We start from the raw sequence: 26,841 nt of genomic DNA, 5'->3' as shown, positions 1-26,841 counted from the left end.
TACAAAACTGGCATTCTCCCTATTTTAAAAATATCTATCGTGACAAAGTGTGCTTAAGTCTATACATTTGTATTTGTCAAATGTTTTGTCTAGTTCTCCTTTTACGCAGTTTTTTGGCCCAGACAGGACTTGTGATAATTGTATCGCCCGGTTTGAATTGCCAACAGCAGATTATGTAATTACAAGTTTTGCTTTATCTGATTGCAGCAATGTGAACTCATCAGCACAAAAACTGGCGGTTTATTCAGTGTCAGACTTACAGAAAACCTGCACACAAAAGAATCATATACTGGTACCTTGTATGACTCAGAAGTTTGGCGTCTTTCTCTTCTGTTATGTTATAGAAGTGACCTTGATATTTAAAGAATATATTTCTAAATGTCCCCCGGATTGGTACGGGGGTTGACCTAGATTTGTATAGAGATGACCCCGATATGACCTACATGTTGAGTAAATAATAATGGATGATGACACGATGTGATTTATTTATATACATGTAGAAGTTAATCTCAATATGACATAAATCTGTATGAAGGATGATTTCGATTTGACATAAAGGACCTCTTTCACGAACAATGGAGGGTGACCTAGATTTGTATGGAGAGTGACCCTAATGTAACCTATATTTGTATTGAAAAGTGACCTCAATTTGTACAGAGGTTGATCTATATTCTGTATACAAATGATTAAAAACGATGACCAGAAACACTGCGACACTAATCTATCTTTGTGTTGACATGATGCACACCCAGACAACCTGTACTGACAGGTGAGAGGTTACATGTGTACTCTGATAGATTCATTTTATTCGATAATTTTTATTTTCATTAAACGCATTTTTAGAATTAGATATAAACGATTGATTTATATTCGTTAAAAATACTATTTTTTATCACAACAGCTTAATTTTCTGTATCTTAAAATTGTTGAGTGATATGATACTTACTTTTCCCACTATATATATATAAATCATTCATTCCCCTTGATATGTCTTCATCAGTGAGATAGCACTAATAAAAAGGTCAAGAGCATTCCTCTATCACATGCAGAAGACACAACATGACAATATGTACCACAGCCTCCCCTAAACACGCACCACAAACTTCTCTACACGCAGCACCTACGCAATGCATGGGAGGCCGTCCTTACACGACACTGACTGTTAATAGTACGTTAATTTAATCAAACAAACAAACAAATGTTACAGAATTTAAAGGAAAAACTAAAAGTTTAATTACTGTCTGAATATATTTTACTTTTTACCAAGAGTGCATTACGTACAGACCATGTAGAAGATAGGTTTTTTATCAGTCTTTTTTGTCTATTCCCATATAAAATATAGTATTGTGAGTCTGTCTATTCCCATATAAATATTCCGTCTTTGCATATTACAGAGTTAGTTCCCTTGCGGGTAGGTATCGATTATTACGTCATTATTTTGTGAGCGCAATTCACGTCATTTTCTCCGAAAGGTATGACGTTACGCTCGCAAAGCATGACGTCACAATCAATACCTACCCGCAAGTGCAGATAACTCTGTAATATGCAAATCCGGAATAGTATTGTGAGTCAAAGGTAAAATTTATTATTAAATCTCTGTATAAAATATTGATTATATCAAGCGAAAAATTCAACTTCTTTTTAGTTGATGAAAAACAAGATGTAAGAAACGTAATGCTTAAAGTTGCTTACCTATTTAGTACGCATATAACTGAAGGGAAGTTGAATAAGTGTGTGTGTTTATGAATTATAAACTGCATAAGTAACTACAACGTACGTATTTGCCATATCATCATAACCGACATTAATATTGACATGGTCTGTTATCTCTCCCATTCATATATAAAATGTATGGTTGTATATGTATGTAGAATTATGGGTCAAAGAAGTATCATCAACGGTTGTATTCCAGATAACACTTGGTCCTTATAAACGTACACGTATGTCTGTAGGATACGAATTACTTGCAGTAGGCCTAATACTTATGGGCATAGGAGCTTGACGTTCTGTCAATAATATATAGCATAAATATATTTATAAAAAAAATACCACCTAATACTACTATAGTATTAAGGGGGTATTTTTTTTTATATATTTTATACTGTATATATTATTGACAGAACTTCAAACTTCTATCATATGAAGCAAAGAGGTAATTCCAACGGTGACGATAACATAATGTCGAATTTTCGAGGCGATCTGCCCTTTATCATGACACAAAAAGAACAAATATATGTAGAATTATATTTATAGAGATCAAGGCTGCCACATTTTTAAAAAGTTATATGTGCCATACTAGGCGAAAATTTTGACATATTATTTTTTCTTCAGTAATCTTTTGAAAACCCTCAGGTTTAATGAATTAAGCTATGAACATTATTCGATGCCTTATAAACTTTAGTTACAGCACAGAATTTATACATTGTATAGTTCTTGTATTTCTTTTTCATGTCTTGTTAACTGTATGATGTGAAATGTAACTGTAGACCACAACTTGGCTTGATGGTCAGACTCATTTAACTACGCTGTAGATATGTAGACATATTGCTTTTGACAGCACTGTCAAATATCATTTCCAGCTCTCTTTGTACTTGTGAAATTAAAATCTCTGAAATTCTTAAAATGTTGGTGATTTTTGGTGGTGAATGAAATGTTAAAAGCTTTTCTTGATTCGTGAGTATGAAAATTATGGCACATACTAAGTTAAAGAGAAAAAAAAATAAAAAAAATAATAATGAAATAAAAATAAGGAAAAACAAACAAAGGAAAAAATACAATTAAAAGTCATTTATTTAAAACAGGAGGAAATATTTCACTTGGATCGAGTGTCTGTAACCAGGAAATTATTGTATTAGGTCTTTGATCAAGAAAGCTAATAACGGAAAATTTACATATTTTATGCATCACGGAAACTCGTTAAATAACTTTTGTTATACACTGCATGCTACCTACATAATATATATATATATAAAGTATGAGTAATAAGTACTGTAACATACAGAGAACAGTAGTGGAGTGAAGACGGATTTCAGCACCATTTGATTAATTAGATACACATGCGTGTAACATGCATCTGTTGGCTGATCTGGCTAACTACGTAGTACTTATACAAACGTATCCGGTTCTAGAGAAAACCTGTCTGACCAAAGAATGGTAGGAAATATAAAACGAAGGTTAATGAGTCTTCATTATTTCTTTTTATTCACCAGACTGATAAGAAATTGCGCTCGTGATAATGCACCAATTTATGAATGACTTTCGTGCTGTCCTCAAAACTAGTCTGCTAAAAGGTACTTTTCCCTGTGGATTCGAAGTTTATGTATTAAGTTAATCAAAGTGCATCCCATTATCTCTCTAAATGGTTTCCATAGCCTAATATTGCGACCTGTAGAAATAAATAATGAAGATTGTTTGGTACAAAGTTCCAGTCGCAGTAAGTCTTTATACTACCAGATACAAATTAAAGGTAATGACGAAATTACTACATACCTAACTAGCACCAGTTGGGTATTTGTAATGCTTTTGATGAATGATTTTGTATAACTGTAATATGCATGTTCATCTGTATGACTTGAAAGAGTTGTAATACCTGTCAAAGCAACGCTATACATATGCACAAGTTCATGTAAGTAGGACATGGAGTGTGTTTGACCAGGATAGCATCACTTCATTACGTGCTGGTGCAACTGGCGATGCCCAGCCCATCCGTAAAACACGTGGTGTTGTTTTTCGGCGCGTGGTCTGGAGCTGACCGCGCGTGCGTTTGCATTGCATTATGGTAGATATACATGTGTTTTATTTATCCATGGTTGCAGAGATGAATGGAAAGGTCATATTATGGGATGTATGTGATACAGTTTCTGCGTAGGGGTTATCAGTAGAGTGTGCAACCTATCTCACGGTGTTTATGATCTCACGTCATTGTGTGGAAAATGTCAAAACGCGCTTATTGAAAGAAAATCTCAAATGGATTAATAATGCATATTCATATAACTACCTACATATAATATGTCATAACACAATATTTTGTTTTACATCTTGTGAACTGATGGTACGTTTAAGTACTCAGTGTTTGATATATACTAACTGTGGAAGCGGAGGTACTTTTGTGTACACTGGTCTGATAATTACGGTAATGACGGCAGTTTTTATTCCGGTGTAGACTATAGTTACCTAGATACAGACAGGTAAAATCCACAGGTGTAGTAAGACAATCTTAAGCAGTGAAGACCACACGACCAGGATATAAGATAGAACTACCAGAATACATTTACTATAAGTCGCCATGCAGGGCTACACAAGATATTCTGTGTGCGGACTATGTATGGTTCTGTTTTTTATTCACACAATATGGGACTTTTGCGGACAGTTCATGTGATTCTATGACTGAAATGCCAACCGAGTCCCTAAAGCATGTAATCATTGGGAGATGTGTACAATACCAAACCTTAGTCAACCCTGCGCCATTCTGCACCAAGTAAGTTCATTGTGTGTTTCAAGATATATGGAAGTTTTGCTTTGTGTGATATTTGTTTTGGTTTCGATATTATGCCTTATCTCAATCGTGTATTGTTCGTAAGAAGGTTGTCATTGTTTCTTTTTACTTCTTTCTTTTTCTTTTCTGCACTTTTCTTGTCTTTCTTTTTTCTATCTTTCCTTTTTTGGGGGGGGATGACAATTAATTACACAGAGTTGTTATGCTACGGTTAATTACCTTGTATATGCAGAGAAATACAAAATTTCATTCTCCGATAACGACACTAGTGTCCTGGGTTATTTTGTGCAACCTTTTGTTATGTATTTCCAGCATTGAACTTTATTTTATGTTCACTATGTAAAAATGTTCTTTTATTGATCCGAGTGAATTATACCTTTTTGACACAATCACTTACATTTATGGTGCCTGTCTGTCACATATTGATCCATTTTATTGTCAACATATACAATATATAAATACATGGATTCCAATCTTCTCGTCTGTATCCGAGGTAAAGAGGCACCAGTGGGAAAAACATACATTCTCTCACTAGTTCAAGCCACAGGTGGTAGACGTGTTCCTGTGACCCATAGATAAAGAATTTATTTTATTTTTGAAAATGGTTGACAGTAAGGCCAATGCACGTTATCTTATCATTAAATATACTACCATTTTCGATACTCCATGGGTTACTTTCACTGACTTTATATCTACCCCTGGACTATCTCATAGTAAAACTGGAGGCAGCTCAGGAGGGAAAAAACTGACCAATCACAGGTCTGCAGAGACTTCCTTTGAAGATTTCAGAGAGAGCGACGTCCGACTTCAAAGCTACACGCAGTCAACCACAATGTACCATTATTTGATTCTTTTGATGTACACCAAAGGAACAAATTTAGCTGAAATATGTTGCCTTCAGTTTTTACTATGAAATAGTCCAGGGGTTGATATAACGTCAGTGATAGTAACCCTTGGACTATCGAGGATACTGTGACCCAGAAAGAAGTTTACTGAAAATGTTTGATAGTACAGTCATGGCACATGTTCTTACAATTTACTCGCCTTATACTAGGTCCAAAGATAAAAGTCAGTCGTGCTTACCACTGCCGTGCACAACTGGACAACACAGAAAATTGACCTCCCTGTTTAACCCAACATAACTGACAAGGGACTCCGACCCGACCTTAATCATTACTCATATCATGATATCCTAACCCCCAGGTATCTGTAAACAAAAAATAATGCTTATCGGTCATGGCCACCAGAGGGCCCAAATTGACACTCTTCCTTTATATTTGTCTTTGCGATTAGATATCAGGGGCGTAGCTAGAGTCTTTTACATGTGCAAGCCCAGGCAAAGGGTCTGGGGGCCGCCTAGGCCCCCAGCGGGTCCAGGGCAGCGGCCTGGTTAGGGGGTTCAGGGGGGCGAAGCCCCCCGACGGAAAATCGTTTTAAGGAAATGTTTAGCACCGAAAATGATTATTTGATAATGCGTGGTATCTGCCTAACTATACTTTAATAAAATCAACAAGGGCTAATAGGGTCTGTTTTTTCTACCTGTAACTAGATAATTATGTTTTACTGCGTTAGTTCTTAAAACAAAGCTATATGAAAAACATCTCATGATAAGAGTCCTGCTATGTTTATTGAGCTGACTCTATTACGGATTCGATGATAAGAATTGACGGGATATTTCTTACACGTATTCGTATTTTATGGTAAATCCATCCGCGCACATTATACGACTATATGATAGAACAAAGAATGAATAAAAATGATTGAATACATAAAATAACCGGCCTAACATATTGTAAGGCAATAAAAAAGTCGCAACTGATTGAAATAAATATGTATTTTGTCTACTTCTTACAATGCTACCTTGAACTCACTAGGAGTTTTTATTCATCCCTTATCTCATCATGTATCGCTCCATCAAGAGTATGTTGTCATGTCATATTGTTCATTTACTAACATTGGAATTTACTCCAGCTAAGCTCTGCCTATATTTTAAGTTGTCTTTTCTTCGTCCTCATATATAAGACTATTAAGTATACATTGGCAAGAAAAAAACTAATCTTAAATAAGCTTAATTAATATCAAGCAATTGTTTTAAGCGAGACTAACTAAGTACGAGCATACTCCAGTGTTCCACTACTTATTTGCGATGGTGTCACTTTCGATATATCTTCTCTTCGTTTCACTTCGACTTACTGCGCGATCTATTCGTTAATACTCTTGATCACGCCTTCTTGTGTCTCACAAGAAAATTCAATACTTAAAGCGGACAATTCAACATCCAGGCTAATCTACTTTTACATAACCAAGAAGCAAAATATGGCATAAAATGTATTGTTCTACATTTCTTATGAAACATATAACATAAGATATTGACAAATTCCACGTGATTAATTTAGTATTTTAATTGGTACCGTTGTAGTTACAAATCGTTGATCAATACGATTAAGCAGGTACAAATATGTACGCTGTACCCATACCCGAGCCAAAGTCACGCACGTTAAACAAATGAACTACATAACCACTGTGGAGGTGATATAATGATTTTTTAGGCAAAACAATTCACCTAAATAAGGTAAACACACTTCTGTCAGAGCGATTTGAGAGCAGTTCTAGACAAAAGTAGCATTACTCTACGAGCAAGGGACTGGGTTCGGCATACAAGATATTCGACCACAATGTGTAAATGGCGGACAGCGAGTGAGTTTTGAACATTCCACACGCATTTCTACACCACCATGGGATTTTCTGACATATCACAGTAAAACCACAGGTCTAATTTCCATTAGAACTGGGGGTTTTCCGATATATATACAAATTTTAATGTTCTCGTAGAATGAATTGTCACTTTAACGCATAACGTATATTTCAGTATTATTTATTTTAGATAAATCATCTACGTAAACGTTTAGGTTATTTTAACTTTGATTTTAATTTACATTCAAGACTTTGACGGATCTACATAGATGTTTTAACTTTACAAGACAATGAATAACCCATACTAGGATTTTTTATGTGCAAGCCCGGGCTTTTTTTAAAGAGCAAGCTACGCCCCTGGATATTTATTCTTACGTCAAATGTTTATGAGCACTAAGTCATACATCGAAAACGACATATTTTTGTCCATAAACTAATAACGTTGCTGTCCATTAAACTACTCGCAGACAGCGATACTGCAAAGACGAACTAGCCAGACAAAGGATCCCTGTTGATTTTATGATTAAAGTCCCATTATGTTTTTATGAATGCTCTACAAACTAAACAGCGATGATCCTTATGAATTTATTTTTACTTAATTTTGTTCAAATATGTACAGTTTCGACAAAAATGCATATTAGAAATACATTTTGTATATATCAATACTGTAGAACACGTAAATGTGTATGTCTGAAAATAGCCTATGTGCCTGTACGTACCCGGATGATCACCAGGTAAATCCCAGTGACACCACGGGGAAATTTAGAACATGTTTAGATTTATTCAATGTTTTTCAATGTTCATCCTTATAAAACTGGTTCTTCTTTCCAAAATAAAAACACGATACTTCAGTAAAACTATATACTCCATTCTGACGACTTTAATCACCCACTTGTACGCAAAAACTACAAAAGAGCGAAGTATTACTAAGTAGAGAATACCCTCAATTGCCTCTTAATCGAGTGCTCTTACCTGTGTAGAGTGCATTGTATGGTCTCGAGCAAAAATTCCAAAGTAATTGACTTTCCATGGTTAACTCCCTACCTGTTTTCATATGACCAATCTCTGATAATAGTTTTTAAAGGATTTTAAGTAGGATTTTAATTAATGTTTAAACAGATTCATTTATAAAAACGATGGAAATAAGATGACAAAGCATTAGCATCATCTGTCAATATCTATCAGTTGACAAAAAATACCTTGGGTCAAAGGTTATATGAAGCGGTTCTCATGTGTGATGTTTACCCATGTGTGGGCTGTGGCACCAACAGAGCGTAACAACAGGATTCCCTGGTATTCCCCCATAATGGGACTTTAATTTTCGTTACATATTACATTGTAGAATAAATAATTTTTTTTTCATTCAAAATCCGACTTCCTGATTGGTAGAATCTTTTTCCTCATACTAATGAAGAAACAAATCTGAGAATGGCGCGAAAACCCGGCGTCATAATGGCGTGACAATATTGACGTCGACGTTGCTTATTGATTTGGAAAAAATAATCCATTGGAAAATCAAATATCAATATCAAATAGTCGGGGGGAAATCTTCAAGTTTGCAAACAAAAAAAGAAACATATCAAGTTCTCTTAAACACGATATGTTCAGGGTTAATGATGAACATTGCAAGTGTGGTTTTTATTGTGAAGACGCATACAATGTACCATTACTTGCTTTGGTGATCTAAATCAGTTCATATTTTTAATTTTACTGAAACATTTATCCCCGCTGCGAAAAGATATTCTAACCCCTCCTCACACATAGCCGCTCTTGATATAAGCGTCGAAAAACCAAGAAAAATAATAAAAACCGTTGTAACTTTTGATGAGGTCGATGCATATTTTTATTGACCAAAGAAAAAATATTGACCGAGGTTATGTAATTATAATTGTGTAATATTACTCTTATAAAGTGAAAAATGCGAAAACTAAATTACCTGTAAAACTGACCAATTATTTGATACATTCAAACCTCTCCATAAATGTATGGATGTTTTAATGTAAGTGGTAAACATTGCTCGATTACAATAGATAATGAGGTAATTAGCATTGTCCTAAATACGGTTTGTAAGTTTAATTACATATCTAGATTTAAAAAAAAAACCGTGTAAGAAATTTATATATTATAGTGTAAGAAAAATTTCTATTTATATATATTATAGTATATTTCGCCCTGTCCCTCTCCCTCTCTTATAGAATGCAAATGGGGTTTGTCATCTATGACAAGGCTTCTCATCTATAATAATACGACAAGGCTTCTCATCTATAATAATACGAGACTGTGTAAAGTAATTGACATACTTCCATTCCATGGTTGGCTATAATGCCATTATTTCAAGTAAACGCCGATTTCAACAACAATAATATTTAATCAATTCATTTAGTACGTGTCGAGCATTTTACAGCTTATGATAATGAAGGTATATACATTTATAAATGCCAAGCCATATCATCTCATGATACACTGAAATACCCTATATGTTAATGTAAAATGCCTATGTTTGCTTTAAAAAGTGTAAAAAAGAAGTCATCACTATATTCAGTAACAAATATATTTTCCAGTTTCTCCTACTATTAAAACAATTGTGAAGACCTTGTGATAATTATATCATCCGGTTTTAATTACCAATATTTATAACAAGAGAACAGATATGTTACCGCTGTTAATAAAATCATCAAAAGTATTGCAGAGAAGTGAAACGCTGAAAAGTACATTTTCTTTGATGCATTTTGACGAATTTATGAAACAGAAAAACATAATAATCCTCTCAGGTTTCTATGTTGTAACATATACGTTACTGTTTAAAGCAGGATTTTAATGTCCTATACAGTAACTTGTGATTTATACAAATAAAAAATGACTGACATGTGCACATGCAGATATAAGTGCAGTTTGGTAATAAGGAAAATATAGAAACAAAATACTTTGATACTATTTTTAAATGAAACTATTCGAACACACTTATGAATTATACAAACCAATATTCACAATTGAACTTTTCATAACTGTAATTGGTAAAGTCGAGTTGCTTTTGAGATGAGCAAATGTCTTTGAATGGAAAGAAAAGTGCAAAACCGAAGCGAAAATTCAGTTACAGTGTATATTATGTGGCATTTCTATTGACAAACCTCAATTTAGTTCATTTTAACAAAGTCACGTATCTGTTACTTATCAAAATATGGTGATTGACTGTAACAATTATAACTTTTCTGTGAGTAAAGATAGGATCCAGTCCTTTTGGATTTAAAAAGTGGAGATATTTGCCAAACAAATGACAATATATAAGAACTTTGTTTTCAATTTTTATTTTTTTTATGTTTTTATTTCTGAACACATGCAAATTAGTGGAGAATGAACAAATAGTAGATTATGTAATTACAAGGTATAGTTATCTCTGATTACAGCAAGATGACACGAATCCAGTGTCGGGCAAAACAAAGTTAATACTCACTTTCTTATTACAGAATGAAAAACTGCACACATTTATGGGAGCTTTTCCTGTCCGGGTTTGCGTACCGGTCACCATGCAATACATCAAATGAAAGTTTCCAGCCCTTTATAGACGCAGCCTACCATGACACCCCACGGGACAAGGTATATAATTATACAATTATATAATGTTGTTCATCCTCGATACTCCAGTTACTCTCACTGTTGTAATATCCACTCCTGGAATATGTCAAATTTGAATGTACTGTGCGAGACAATGGACGAAGAGGTAGTTTGGTCCTTTGCTATACACCAAAACAATTCAATTTTGCTCGTGACGAGCATTTTCATTCGCTTGAAAATTTACTTTATCAGCCCATAAAGGAAAAAAAGGCATCGCCGTTTGTAACGTTGCTTCTGATTGGCTGAGATGACGGCATAATGATTCCATAGACAAAAGAGTCCCAAAATGAATTTCGAATATTGAAGAGATTATCTTTACTTGAATTATAAGGATTAATTTGAATATTTTTTATGTTATGGAGATATAACACAAACATCTGAGTGTACTCTCATCATTAAACCTTTAATTTTTGTGTTATATCTCCATAACATAAAAAAAATCTATTCAAGTAAATCCTTAAACAATCGAATAATGGTACATTGCATGGCATCGAAGTTAAGCGCCACTCTGTGTAAATCTTCAAAGGAAGTCTCTGCAGGCATGTGATTCGTCAGTGATTATGTCATCTGGAATGAATAAATAAAGATATGTGGTCATTCAAGAACTAGTCAATGTTATTTGTAGAAGAAAGTAAAAGGGTTCAATGAAAAACCAACGACCTTGTTTTAATTGTAACATGTTTCTTAAATACATTTGTTGTGTGATATGCAGATCTACATTTTGTATAACTTAATGTTTTAGCTGATCTTCTGGTCCGGGGTGTATGATTTTGTGACCAGGTACTCAAATGGTGGTAGAAAACGGACGTCTATATCTGATACCCTGACAGGTGGGTGGAAACAGATGTAAAAATTAGATAAAGTACTTATGACATTGGACCTGTCAATGTCTGTAAACTTTACGATGTCATTGTTACCGGTACTAGATTTCATCTGCGAAATTAATAAGTTTAAAATATACTATACAAATGTACGTACTCTTCAAGCGGTATCAAAAAATTGTTTGATTTTTCCGTTTTTACAAATCGTGTTTAACCCCTGAAAATAACTGGTATATGGTATATATAATTTGAGAATGAAACATAACCCAAATCTTATCAATAACAGATGATTATTATGAAGAGATCGCTTATACTACAGGAACGTATGGCTCTAGTCTTAATCCTTCAGTAGTCATCATAGAAATCCATACTTTGTCATAATCAATTTTGAGTTTAGAGAACAAAACATATGCATGTAGGCCATGGGCTAGGAGGGTCCCACATGCACCCCCCCCCCCCCAAACCTCCGAACCAATATTTTTCTGAACCCTTATGACCCACTGATCATAAATCCAAATGTTAACATTGCATAAGTTGGGATGAACTTCCGGTTATGACGTCATCAAGATGGCCGCCATCTCGAATTTCACTAAAAATTGAAAAATAGTCATAACATTAACATTTTTCAACCGAAGTAGACAAATGAGGTATCAAAATGACCACAATAGAACAACAAATACATATCAGGACCAAAAAATCCAATATATGTAGTGATTTCTACGCAGGAAATGAAAAAATCGGATTTAAAGCTCAAAAATGGTGATTTTTCAGCAAATTTTTCATATTTTGTTTGACGCAGCAAAAATGTTTCCCAACAACAATCTATTATTTCAAAAAAGTTTTTTGACCACTTATCAATCAGTTTAAACAACAACAACAACAAAAACCAATGTTAACATTGTATAGGTTCCGGTTATGACGTCATCAAGATGGCCACCATCTCGAATTGCACTTAAAATGAAGAATAGTCATAACACTGATATTTTTCAACTAAAGTAGACAAATGTGGTATCAAAATGACCTCAATAGAACGACAAATACATATCAGGACCAAATAATCCAATATGTGTAGTGATTTGTACGGAAAAAATAAAAAAAATAAGCTTTTAAGCTCAAAAATGGTGATTTTTCAGCAAATTTTTCATACTTGGCTTGACGCAGCAGAAATGTTTCCCAACAACAAATTATTACTCGTATTCAGTTATTTAAACTCCTATCAATCAGTAAAAACAAAAACAACAATATATAGAAATGCAAAAAAAGAATTATTGTTATACCCTCAATTTTGTAGATTAGCAGCGTCTCAAAAATAACACAACACCTACTGACAAATGTAACCTAAGCTAAGCCTGTGTTTCCGTTAATATCATTAACGGTTCCCAAAGCGTTTGTGTCTTCGAAAATGAGCACATTCAATGTTTATTTCCTATGCATAGCATAAGCAAAATGTCAGATGGTTACTACAATGTCACTAATATGTCTTTCACTGGTTCTCAATGATAACCATTATCATTGTACGTGCTTTCTCGCCTCACTGACCTATCCATTGAAGAGACACGGCATATCTGGTAGCTGGTACATGCAGTCCGAATCAGAGTACTCGAGATATCAGTATCCAATTCGTCGAAAGCCAGATCGACGTCTTCTATGTCGATGAGCTCATATGACACTGCATTACCAGTGTTTTGCTAGCCTTTTATGACCCATCCACGGCCAGAGTTCATATCAGGAACAACAGGTTCAGGGATGTGGGATCTCTTTCAGATTCTAACATATCGTACGTATATGCTGTTTCAGACTTCTCCGGCATAATGGAAATTACACCAGACGCACATTCTTCCAATGGTGGATTGGTTCTCCTTAGCACATAACTCCATAATTCGTATGAAGAATCTTGTGGACCCTCGTGCAACCATAAATGACACAGGTGATATCATCGAGGTCATTAATGAGGGCATAAATGTTAAATGTTTTTCATTGGTCTGACTTCTCCCACTCCCTTGAAGGTGCTGGTTGTGTCACATCTGGTGTATGCGCAAAGAGACCATTGAAGACTCTCCAGTAGAGAGTTCTCTAAAGTGCTTTCCAGACTTGGCAAAGAGTGAAACTTCACTGCAGACCTCATTTATGACCTCAAAGAATCCACCTGTGCCACTTATGGTCACTGAGGTTCACAAGAATGAGGAATTGTGCTTCATACGAATTAAGGAGAACCAACTCAACCCTCCGCAGAATGTTGATCTGGTGTCTTTTCCATCATGCCAGGGAAGTCTGGAACATCATATACGATATGTGAATCTAGGTGAAACTACGTTGGAAAAAGGAAGAGCTCCCACATCCCTGAAGCCGATGTTTCTGATCTTAACTCTGACCATGGATAGTTGATAAGTTAGAACCACGATGGTAACCCGGTAATGTAATGTCACATCAGGTCACCGAGGTCGAAGACGACACTCTGGCGAGAAAGCACGCACAACGAAAATGGATTACCATTAAGAAATATGTGACACTGCAGTAACCATCTTATATTTCCTTGCGTTATACACAGGAAATAAACAATGGATGTGCTCATTCTAAAAGACACAATATGTTTAGAAAAGTGTCATGGTATTTACGGAACTTTAATTTGATACCCTATAGCTATTAGTTAGCGTTTTGCTATAATAATTCAGTTTGAGAGGCTACTAGTCTACAAAATTTCGAATATGAAAATGGATTATTTTGAAGTCCCACTTAGATATTCAGCCAACTTTAAATTCAAATTTGTTAAGATATAAATCGTCAATAGCCAATGTTATATTCAGGAAATTCCAAGACACCAGGAAAATGTAGTGTTAGCGGTTTGGAAAAAATAATCATATGCCGCATCCGGTGATGTTTTCTAAACCAAATGATGGTATAAAAATTTTCTTTTGCATTTCTATATATTTTTGTTGTTGTTGTTTTAACCGATTGATAAGAGGTCAAATAACTGATTGTGAATAATAATTTGTTGTTGGGAAACAATTTTGCTGCGTCAAGCCAAATATGAAAAAATGCTGAAAATTACTATTTTTGAGCTGAAAATATTATTTTTTTCATTTCCTGCGTTCAAATCACTACATATATTGGATTATTTGGTCCTGATATGTATTTGTTGTTCTATTGTGGTCATTTTGATGCCTCATTTGTCTACTTCAGTTGAAAAATGTCAATGTTTTGACTATTGTTCATTTTTCAGTGAAATTCAAGATGGTGGCCATCTTGATGACGTCATAACCGGAACTTACACGATGTTAACATTGGTTTTGGTTGTTTTCGTTGCTTACACTGATTGATAAGTGGTCAAAAAACCTATTAGAAATAATAGATTGCTGTTGGGAAACATTTTTGCTGCGTCAAACAAAATATGAAAAATTTGCTGAAAAATCACCATTTTTGAGCTTTAAATCCGATTTTTTAATTTCCTGCGTAGAAATCACTACATATATTGGGTTTTTTTGGTCCTGATATGTATTTGTTGTTCTATTGTGGTCATTTTGATACCTCATTTGTCTACTTCGGTTGAAAAATGTTAATGTTATGACTATTTTTCAATTTTTAGTGAAATTCGAGATGGCGGCCATCTTGATGACGTCATAACCGGAAGTTCATCCCAACTTATGCAATGTTAACATTTGGATTTGTGATCAGTGGGTCATAAGGGTTCAGAAAAATATTGGTTCGGAGGTTTGGGGGGGGGGTGCATGTGGGACCCTCCTAGCCCATGGCCTATGCATGTCTAGATTTTCTCTTCAAATCTATACTGTAAACCAATACCGATCAATAACCTAAACCTGTGTAAAACAAGATAAGATAGTTTCTAAATAAGGAATTTCAGACTCCAATAGAGTGGTCTCATTAAGCAGGAGATTTCTACAGTACAGATGGTCGCAAAGTCAGGTTTTAATGTAGAATATCAGATGTTATTAACGATCGATGTTTGCCTTATAAATGTATATATTTTTCTCGGCGACTGACTTTTAAATAATTAATTTATGTTAGGATACATGGTGGACGGTCTGACATTTTGCGGAAGTACTACCTCAGTAGATGGGAACGAGGCTAACCTAACGGCTTGTATCAGATGTCCACAGTCTGCGTATTCTGCCTTCTGGTCCCCTGCTTCAATTAGTGTAAGAAATGTTTATTTATTCATTAAAGTTATATCTGCTGTATTTTTCATACTTACGAATCAAGATAATCTTTTAATATGTTATTCACCACCAAAAGTTACCAACATCTTGAGAATTACAGTACTTTCAATTCATTGGTTTTTATTTTACAATTACAAATGATAGCTGAAAATGATTTCTAGTAGTACTGCCAAAATCATTATGTTTACATCTATAGTGAAGTGAAATGAGTACATACGGTCAGGTCATGAAGCCAAATTGTGGTCTATAATTTTATTTCACATTTTTCAGTGTTAATTATGTTAATTAGTATTTTTAAAATGATTTCTACAGGAATGTTTCCGTCTAAATACACACTTTGCATAATAAAAAACAATTTTACATTTACATTATTTCTCTGTTGCAACTAACGTTTATAAGGCATCTTAGGCCATTTCAATTATTTTCACAGCTTAATTAATTAAACCTGAAATAAAGAGATGAATGTAGAAATTAGATGTCAAAATTTTCGCTCAGTTACGGCACTTATAACTTAAACATAGCGGTATTGCGGCTTGTTTTAGACCATACCTTTTTAATACAACTCGACTAGCGTTTGTATTAATGCTATCCGGTTTACTATTGATGTGTAGGACTGAGTAGGACTTGCCCTACAATGACATCTAGTGGTGACCTCTTGAACCATTTCGTTCATAAACTTCCATTCATAAATTCCCTATTCATTGAATAATATTCCTTTGGACCAATCAGTAGTCATGGGAAGACTGCCTTCTGGTTGGTAGAACACACAGAGTGTGTATAGAATACACAGAGTGTTATATAATACACAGCCCATCTAGGTCAACTGTTGCCTGCTGGTGACTCCTCTGTCCAACTGACATAATCTCTGTTAATGATAATTCAAATTGGACTTACTATCTAAGGCTTGTGGACATAAGAGTTTTAAAGTAAACTAACCATATGCCCTTTTTGTGTACTTTAAAAATAATGTTTTTAAATGAATGTTAAACACAGATCTGAGGTAAAGGCAAAATAACTTATAAGGCTGCCCTCATATGTACATGGTTTTACCAAAATAAGTGTATGTGCAACATAAGAAACAAGAGTATATTAAGGATAAAAACTCATTTTAATGAAGACTTTTGTTTTCTTTGTAATTTTCATGTATGAACTTTAATTAAGAAAAATGTCAAACAAAACATATGTATTTTCTGCGATCAGTTGAATGTTCTTGAAATAATTGATATTAAAGTCTTTATAATATGGTTTATATATTTTGATTTTGGAAATTAATTTTATTTCATTCTATTTTTCTGCTTCTGCTGCGTTGTATTTGCAGTACTTTGAGTACTTTGATTTGATATGTAGTTGTGGTTACAATCAACATCCAAATGGATATTTTTGCCCCTTCATAAGAAATGAAGATCCGAAATCATTATTCACTTATTATTTTACATTGGGTGAACAGAGTTTGACATTATTAAACATTGCATGGTTTAGCTCCATCGCCCTTGTCGTAAACCTGTCTTCTCTATCTTCTTTCTAAATCCGTTTCAATCGTGTTACCGTAGACATATTAGGATTGAATTTAGTCCGGTGTATTTTTAAGACTATACCTTTGAATTAAGATTTCTTGCACCATTTTTGATAAATATTAAAGCAAAAGGTCGTCCACCAACTCATTTAGTGTAACACGCGATCTGATAAAGTTTTTTTTAACATACTTTTGTCAGCCAGGGTCATTTACGTACCAGGCTTATGAGGTGAAGTAAAGCCGGAGTACAAGGAGGAAAAACATATGTAAAGTCTGTTTCCTAGCAACTGCCCAATGATATCGGAATATGATGGAAAATCTTATCCACTCTTCCTAGGGAATATAATGCCCTAGCATACTGTCAGTCGTTAATTTAACCCTCATTTTTACCTGAATGCTTTTACTTTATGATATATCTGTATTGCATTAAAATTTATCGTTCTTTCATGAATTGGGAATGCCTTACACGGATCATTATTTATCAATACGTGAATAAATATGCAGATATATTCAGACATTGATACACGCACTTACCGTGAGTGCCGAGTGTTTCGGGCTGGGTGCAAAACTAGGCTGCAATAATAGACCTTATCAGTTCACCTTAACCTCACTGCAACAATAGTAAGCATTGTATACTTATATAAAATTACATGTATTAAGAAACTGTTTAAATTTACTTTTTAAATCAGAATCCAAAATAGTGCATTAAGTTGTTACCAGAAAAAATGTCATTTCAAATTTACCAAACGATTATCCCCTACCTGGAAGTACTTCTATGTCATACCAATCATATAACCATATATTTTGTAATGACTGTACCACATCTCATTTTTATATGAGGTGGTTCAAAAGACAGGTATCCATTGACCTTAATTTAAAAGCTTTTATTTTATAATGCATTAATGATAACAGTACGATTTTGGCGTATTTTAATGACTGCTAAGCGATAATTATTAAAATGTGGTAATTACTGCAATTTGTACACTCACAATATATTATCATCAGTTTTAAGAAGTATTAATTCATAATTTCTATGTATAAAAATCTGCTTAATGCAAAATCAGCGTGTGTAATATTCGTTTGATATACATATTTGTATGTACACATGTACTAAATTATGAATATTTTCCTTTGTATACTGTAGTATGCCCTTTACACCAAAGGATCTATTGAGATCATGTTAAACGCCAGCCGGAGCCCATCCTTGAGATCAGATTCGTGAGTATAAAAAGTTTGTATACCATCGTAAAACCACTTAATTTTGCGATATAATTTTTGTGCATTTTTTTTTGCGCAGGGGCAACTTGTATTTAACATTATCAGATACGGCAATTAGTGCAATCTGGTGCTATGGTAGTACTGTAGCTAAAACATTATTAAATAAACCAATATGATATAAAATTTTGTATGTAAATAATGAATGATTGAACTGAAAGTCCAACTTGATGTGATTTTGGATTTTGCTTCTTTTTCTGTGCCTTTCCATCCGCGATCCTCCATGGATTACTCTTGCTATCGTTATATCCACTCTTGTATATCATAGTAAAATTAGAGACAGCAGAACAAGACAGGTAATTTTGTCCATTGGTGTACATCAAAAGAATCGAATAAAGGTACACTTTGGTTGACTGTGTGGCTGTGAAGGTGGACGTCGCTATCTCTGTAATCATCAAAGAAAGTCTTTGCATGCACGTCACTTGTAGGATTTTTTCTCTTGGACTGCTTTCCCGAACTAGTGTAACCTAATGCAATATGGAAACCTTTAAACAGTACCCTACTGTTCCAGATACTTCACAACCAAAGAACTCCCTAATTTAAATCCACCAAATGTCACAGGTGCCCGAGTGATACTTGTACATTACCTGGGACAACAGCCAAAGTAAGTAAAGCGACTATATTTTACTTTGGGGTTAGTTTCGTACAACCACATGTTTTGTAAGGAAGATATAAGAAGATGTTTAATATGTGAAAAAATAAATAAAGGATTAAATTACATTCAACATATATTCTTATATCTAGATTACGAAATTTATTACTTGAAATTATTTTCTGTAAAATTCGCAAATAAGATACATGTCATCGGCTATATGATCCTAGTTTTAGTCACATACAAAGCTTTCCCTTCTCAGTACACCATATTGAGAAATACTGGTTTGTATACAAGCTAATGTCAAAGTTACCTTCCATAGTTTATCAAAGTAGTTTTTATTGCCTGTCTACAAAAGCTTTCCATGAAAAGGAATAAAAATATGTGAGCATTTTTTGAGATTCAAGTATTCATAGATTGCTTTTTTTCTCCATTTTTTTTTTCTCAGGGAAAATTGTTCGAGTCCGTCTGTGAAGAACCTGACCATGCTGTTGACGTCCAAAAATATCCCGTCTGAATGTGTGGCGCAGCCGAGGTAAAATATCACCGTTTTATTAACCAATAAACAATCTGTAGATGACATGGTTACATTGCTATTGCGGGATTCACAATCGGTAAATGACCTCTAAAAATCTGTTCTTAGACATCCATGTAAAGAAATATTGGACAAATTATTTTCATGACATTCTACAGCATCAGACATGGAAATCAATATTTTTATCAATATCTACCCTTTAAGGCCATCTAGGATAGAAGTATCCATGTTGAAACTCATGAATTTCTTATAATTTTGAAATGTACTGCAAAGGTGCGTCATACTCCAATAATCCGAGGTCAAGATTTTAGTTCTTCCAAAGAGCACAGTTATAACAGAAACCTTGCCAAGCTCCTTAATGTGAAACACAAACTTACCCAGGTAGAAAATGACATCATTAAGATATATTGCTATATTGCCAAAGTGCAATCTTAATTTGGTTGACATATGAGCCTATGCATAAAAAGCGTATTAGGATATTGCGCAAAGAACGGGTTAGTCATATTTTTTAGGATATATATACTGTTACCAGTGTTCTTAGCTCCCTAATGATCCGGATAAAATTATTTTACACAATAGGTGGTCATCCATTATATCCGTAAGAAAACATTAAATATTTTTTATAGTGTATACATCTAGTAGACTATCTCTATCTACATACACTTACTTTTGATTATGATTGACTTATCATCATACCGATATAAATGGATAGCTAAATGCGATTACATTTTCATTTTAATGACCACTGACTAAAGTTCACACACTCAGTGAACGATCCGACGCAACTCTTCGGAAAGAAAGATAGTATTTAATGACCTCAGACAACAATTACATTCGCTATATGTTATACCAAAGAAAAATGAAAGTTACATGTACATATTTTTTAAAATTTTGCAAAAATTTTGATTGAACTGAAATAAAATTTATAGGAAAATCTGAAAAAAAAGCAAAAACTCACTGCCCAAGCCTAATAACACAATGTCCTTGCAAACAAAATTGAAACAAATTTAGATCGTCGAAATAATAGATATACCTTATAACTTGATCTATATTCTACCCAATCTGTCTTTCTTCTTCCTCTCTCTTTCTGTCGTCTCTCCTTCCTTTTTCATCTCCCTTTTAGTTTCAGATTATATAAGCTTCTATCATTATTTTCCAATGCTAAACCTAAACAAGAATTGTCTATCGTCTCTCCTTCCTTTTTCATCTCCCTTTTATTTTCATATTATATAAACATCTATAATTATTTTTCAATGCAAAACCTAAATAAGAATTGTCAGCATGTATATATTGATAATGATTCATTTACATAAGTATTCTATACATATTTTCTGAATTCTTACATGTATTTGCTATTTATGATAAAGTACGCTTTAAAAGCACAATAATACATGTTGGCAAAAACATATTGGACTGTATTGGGATTGAGCAATGCTTCTGAAATCCTTTAAATGACCCTGAATGTAGTTTAGCGTTCCTAAATCGACAAACTCCAGAAACAATTCCACTCTTTGGTTCTATCATTACAGTGATGTAAGGATGCTACAGTGCGCTGACTTCTCGAATCCTGCCGCCTGTAGAGACATATTTGACACCTCCGGGTCCACCAAACAGATCGTTACCACCAATATCGTCGTGGTTGTTGTTTCTGTAATCGTCTGGTTCGTGTGACGTTGATCATCTTCGAAGGCCCTCTGTTGATTGCGTTAAGTGTAGCGGGACGTTGTGCAGTCAACCATCGATTTCCACGATGATGTTGATGATTACATGATAAATATTTTTTTCTTGTATATTACAGAGTTATCTGCCCTTGTGGGGAGGTAGCGTAACGCCATTCTTTTGAAAGAAAACGACGTGGAATTCGCAATTCCGAATTTGCATATTACAGAGTTATCTGCACTTGCGGGTAGGTATTGATTGTGACGTCATGTGTTTGCGAGCGTAACGTCATACGTTTCGGAGAAAACGACGTGAATTGTGTTCACAAAATAATGACGTAACAATCGATACCTACTCGCAAGGGAGCTAACTCTGTAAAATGCAAAGACGGAATAACAATGACGTCACGATAGATACCTACTCAAAGGGGAGGTAACTCTGTTGCAAAAATATGTGTATGTTTATGTGTTTATTTACTAGCTTATATAAAGTATGATAACAGATGTCTAACCCACTACCTTACCTATTTTTTTTATAATATTATATATATCTCTTTATATTTCACTAAAAATAAAGATTGTGTTCGAAATGTATGCTTTGTTATAATCATCGTAACAGTACTGGCAGTACACTGTCAAGGTGTGTCATTGTAAACACAGGCAATTGGCTCTATAAACATTTTTCTCTACATATTACATACAGAGAGAAATGTCTATAGAGCCCAAAGCCTGTGTTGTAACAATTTGATAATCACTTTACATAGCGATACGCGATTTATAATATTCGGTATGCTGTAAACACTGTAGAACATTTAAATTTTACCACACAAATGCTTTCAAACAAGTTAGCGCAACGACATCCTGGATGTTCCATGGGGTACTTTCACTGACGTAAAATCCATCCTTGGACTATTATCTTTTGCAAAACTGAAAGAAACAGAGCCGATACAGGTAAATTGATTCTTTGATATACATCAAAGGCATGTTTACCCTGAGATGGTCCAGAGGTGGTAATAACGTCAGTGATAGCAACCCATTGAGCATCGAGGAAGGCGCATCGATGAATTCTGCGCTTTCATAATTATTGCTGCATCAAAGACTTAATTAGTGCATGTAGTTAGTGCAATCATATTTTAACGCAGAGCTTTTTTGCGAAATGCCCTAGAACAGTATTACCGCTAAAATTTCTTAAGTTTACCGTAATTGACTTATAGGATGTGTTAAAACGTCATGCGATGAAAAGCTTCAAAAACATTTATTCCTTCCTATTATGTCAAAAGTCTTAAATATGTCAGATAAAGGTTTTGTTGCCGATAGGCATGATTAAAAATGCGTGCAAAAATTGAACAAAGACTCGAGATACATACTGGTATCGAATTGTTTACTGTTTAACCAAACTGGTTTTTCCAATTTAAGAATGACTATCCTCATCTGAAAGTATTCTCGCATCTTCAACTCTGAAATAACAATAAACGAAATCATGCCCTCGTTTATATTCCTGAAAATGATTACCATAAACATATATAGTAACGGGTTACTGAATTTTCCGCTAGAATAAAAACATTATAAAACGTGAAGGAACAAAGAAAACGCTGTCTTTGTTTTCATCGTTACTTTGTTACCACACATATACAATCAACCAAAATTGTTATTGCATTCACTGCCACAGAGGTTATACATTTTAACCATGAATATTTCTTCCTTCAAAATTTCAAAAAGAAAGAAATTACCCATGAAATTTTATGTTATACAATATCTTCCATTGAAACCGAAAATGAAAGCATACAATCTGTAAAGAACATAATATTAGGCATTTTTGTTTGAAACCTTGGAGTCCCTTCCGTGTCTGAACTGTAACCGGATGTTGAACAGACAGATACATGTATACGACGTCACGTACTTTGACATTGTCCAAACATATTTGTCAGTATCCTCACGCGCCTTGGGCTGAATAATCCCTTGAGTTGTGAGTTCGTGTTATTATCTGTGTATGTTTGAATGATATCATATTAGATATCTGATGCATAGCGTTGAAGTATATGAGATAAGTTATTCAGAATCGGACAAAGGGACCACACGAAGACACGGAAATGAATAATACCTCAATAATCATAATTCTGAGTAGAGGATATACTTATATGTACATATCCTGGTATGGAAATGAAAAAAAGAGAAACATATATTATTTCACCAGACGAACTGCATTACCGATAGCTTTGTTATATCCATTGTTTTCCAACAGACGGCTATAATGAAGGACTATCAGTCGGGTCTGTAATAAGATAATGACTAACTTCTTATAAAAAGTCTTCAATATGGCGTAACGTATTTGACACGATCTTTTTTCCGCCGCCGTTTCGTCGATTCATTCACTGATAGTGTATGCACTTTAGTCAGTTATCATTAAAGTGAAAGTACAATCGCATTAAATTATTTGCTATCCATTCATCTCGGTATGATGATGAGTCTATCTTACGCCAAACGTAAGTGGAAACAGATAGTCATCCTCGATACTCCAGGGAATATTATCACTGTCATAAAGTCCACAAAAGTAACACCAAATGTATCGAGAATGACAGCGAATTTACTAGATGAATGCACTATAAAATATCTAATGTTAACTTACGGAGATGATGGATGCCCGCCTATTGTGTAAAATAATTTTATCCGGATCATTAAGGAGATAATAACACTATTAAACAGTGTATATCCTCAGAAATATGACTAGCTAGTCATTTGCACAATATTAAAATATCTTCTTTATGTATAGGTCCACATGACAACAAAATCAAGAATGCACTTTGGCAATATATCTTAATGATGTCATTTCCTACCGTGGAGGTTCTTAATGATGTTATTTTCTACCGTGAAGGTTTGACAGAGCTTTGGCAGTTTGTTCTGTTGTACCTACAAACTAATAAAAAAGACTACTTAAAGCTAAAAAAAATGTTTTATGGGGTTTTATGGAAGGTTTTCGTATTTATCTAATTTTCACCTGTCAGGACAGCAGATATCTAAAGATGGTTGTTTTCTGCCAACATTTAATAAAATGTGTGTACCTGCTCACCAAATTATACACCCCGGACCCAATCTGATTAAAATCAGCTGTTTGATTCTCCGCTAACTTCGTGCTCCGCTACAGGACGAAGTTAGCGGAGTATCAAACAGCTGATTTTAATCAGATTGCCCCGGACCAGAAGATGAGCTAAAACATTTAATCATCAGTCTACATCTTATTTCTAAAAAAATCGTTTTAACGATTTCTCATACAATGATAACTAAACAGTTTGGTATTAAGAAACCCTCCTGTCAATATAGTATCTAGGTCGTTGGTTTGTCATTGAAAAACATTTTATCGATAACAAATAAGCTTGCGCAGTCATTTTTATCGTTAGCGTGTTAGATATGGCAAATATCTTGTAGTAAGAGTAAAACCATCCTTGATATTCAAGGGGTTCCGATCACTTATTATCTCTACACCCATAGACTATCTCCTAGTCAAACTGAAGGCAGCTCAGAGGAAAAATTCTGAACCAATCACAGGCCAGTAAAATTTTTCTTTGAAGACTACAGACGACGCCCAACTTCAAAGCCACGCAGTCCATCACAGTATAGCGTTATACGGCATCAAAGGACTAAATTACCTGTTCTGTTGCCTCCAGTTTTACTTTGAGATCGTCCAGGGGTGTAAAGAATGTAAGTGATCGGAGCCCCTGGAGTATCGTGGATGGAGAAAAACATGTAAAATATAATGTAAAAACGGTTTTACTATATGTAGAATAAAGGTTAGTATATAGACATTTGAATATATACATGTTTATGATTGCATAAACATTAATATAACAATAGGAAAAGTAGAAACAACAGCTGGAAGAAACATAAAAATACTAAAGTAAAATGTTTTATGTGTGGCGTTTCGATGACTAGTACGATATGTACACTGTCACCTTCATCAGACAAATGACTAGTACGATATGTACACTGTCACCTTCATCAGACAGATGATCAGTACGATATGTACACTGTCACCTTCATCAGACAAATGACTAGTACGATATGTACACTGTCACCTTCATCAGACAAATGACTAGTATGATATGTGCACTGTCAACTTCATCAGACAAAAAATGGTTGATGAAGATGACAATGGTCATATCGTAGTATATGTAGTTAAGTTGGCATCTTAAACATCACAACATTCTTACCAAACTGAAGAAGCTTAGAAGCATTTGATGTTAACGTATATAGTTTATTGAAATGTTTATAATAAAGCATCATGTGTGATGTATAAAATAATGCTGTGATGACTATATACTTAAGATCTAGAGCTGGTGTCCATATTTCGCCATTTTTTACTTGTTTTCCCCAGATTTGTATTGTTTGTATAAGAGATACAATTAACAGTCTAAATGAAAGGTTTCTCATGTTCCTACAAAATGTAAGCACTTACAAAAGTATGAATGTTATATATTTTGTATGAATATGGTTACAATACCTCCTAATTTCAGGTACCATTTTCCCGTATGGTATCCATATTTCGTCATTTTGGTAAATAAAGACGATTTAAATGTAGATATACAAATTATATTAAATAAATTTATGTCCATGCACTGTCATTTGATTATTACATAAGCTACTCTTTCAATATTGTGATGAATCAGACACAATAAACAACATTTTCTATCTAGTCAATCTCTTTGATACCCCCACAGGAAGTTGTTGCCTCTCCTAAGAACCGAAATGCAAAAAGACTTAAATGGAAATGTTTATAATAAAACATGTGTAATGCACAAAATAATATTGGGGTGGCTACATGCTTAAGATATACATAAACTGATTATTTATATTCCGTTTTTTCATATTACAGAGTTGTCTGCCCTTGTGTGTAGGTATTAATCAGGGCGTCATGTGTTTGCGAGCGTAACGTCGTGTACATTTCAGAGAAAATGACGTGAATTTCGTTCAAGAAATATTGACCTACTCGCAAAGACGGAAGACATATGTGACGAAAATGAATGATTATTTATGTCCTAATGAATGTTAGAAGCCGTAACATGGCTCATGTGATGATGCAATATTTTTTTGCGGATAATTATGGTAGTTTGGTGTAAATATAATTATAAACTCATTTAATATAAATAGTTCATGATTTAAATGTCCACATTGTTAGAGAAGCATTACTGATGCCTTGCGAATCAATTAATGATAATTAGTAATTTTAACTTTAAATTGCATCAGTAAGGCATCCTCGATACTCCAGGGGTTCCGATCACTTACGGTCTCTACACTCCTGGACTATCTCTCATAGTAAAACTAGGCAACAGAATAGAACAGGTAATTCAGTCCTTTGATGTACATCAAAAGAACCTTATAATGGTACACTGTGGTTGACTGTGTGGCTTTGAAGTTGGGTGTCGCTCTCTTTGTAGCCTTTTAAGAATATTTTTGCTGACCTGTGATTGGTTCAGATA

The 26,841-nt window shown here is 34.3% G+C and overlaps 1 protein-coding gene across 1 annotated transcript; it reads left to right on the top strand.

Moving 5' to 3' along the window:
* The first annotated feature begins 3,724 nt into the window (after positions 1-3,724).
* LOC138307540 (ADP-ribosyl cyclase/cyclic ADP-ribose hydrolase-like) lies at positions 3,725-21,960 on the top strand. Its single transcript, XM_069248342.1, has 8 exons — positions 3,725-4,477; positions 10,654-10,783; positions 11,544-11,631; positions 15,646-15,776; positions 18,455-18,528; positions 19,097-19,189; positions 19,626-19,712; positions 21,242-21,960. The coding sequence occupies exons 1-8, from the start codon at positions 4,383-4,385 to the stop codon at positions 21,381-21,383; spliced, it is 840 nt and encodes a 279-aa protein (XP_069104443.1). The 5' UTR covers positions 3,725-4,382; the 3' UTR covers positions 21,384-21,960.
* Positions 21,961-26,841: the final 4,881 nt, after the last annotated feature.

Source organism: Argopecten irradians, chromosome 14 (assembly GCF_041381155.1).
Source record: "Argopecten irradians isolate NY chromosome 14, Ai_NY, whole genome shotgun sequence".
NCBI classification, from domain to species: Eukaryota; Metazoa; Mollusca; class Bivalvia; order Pectinida; family Pectinidae; genus Argopecten; species Argopecten irradians.
This window is presented reverse-complemented; position numbering and strand designations above follow the sequence as displayed.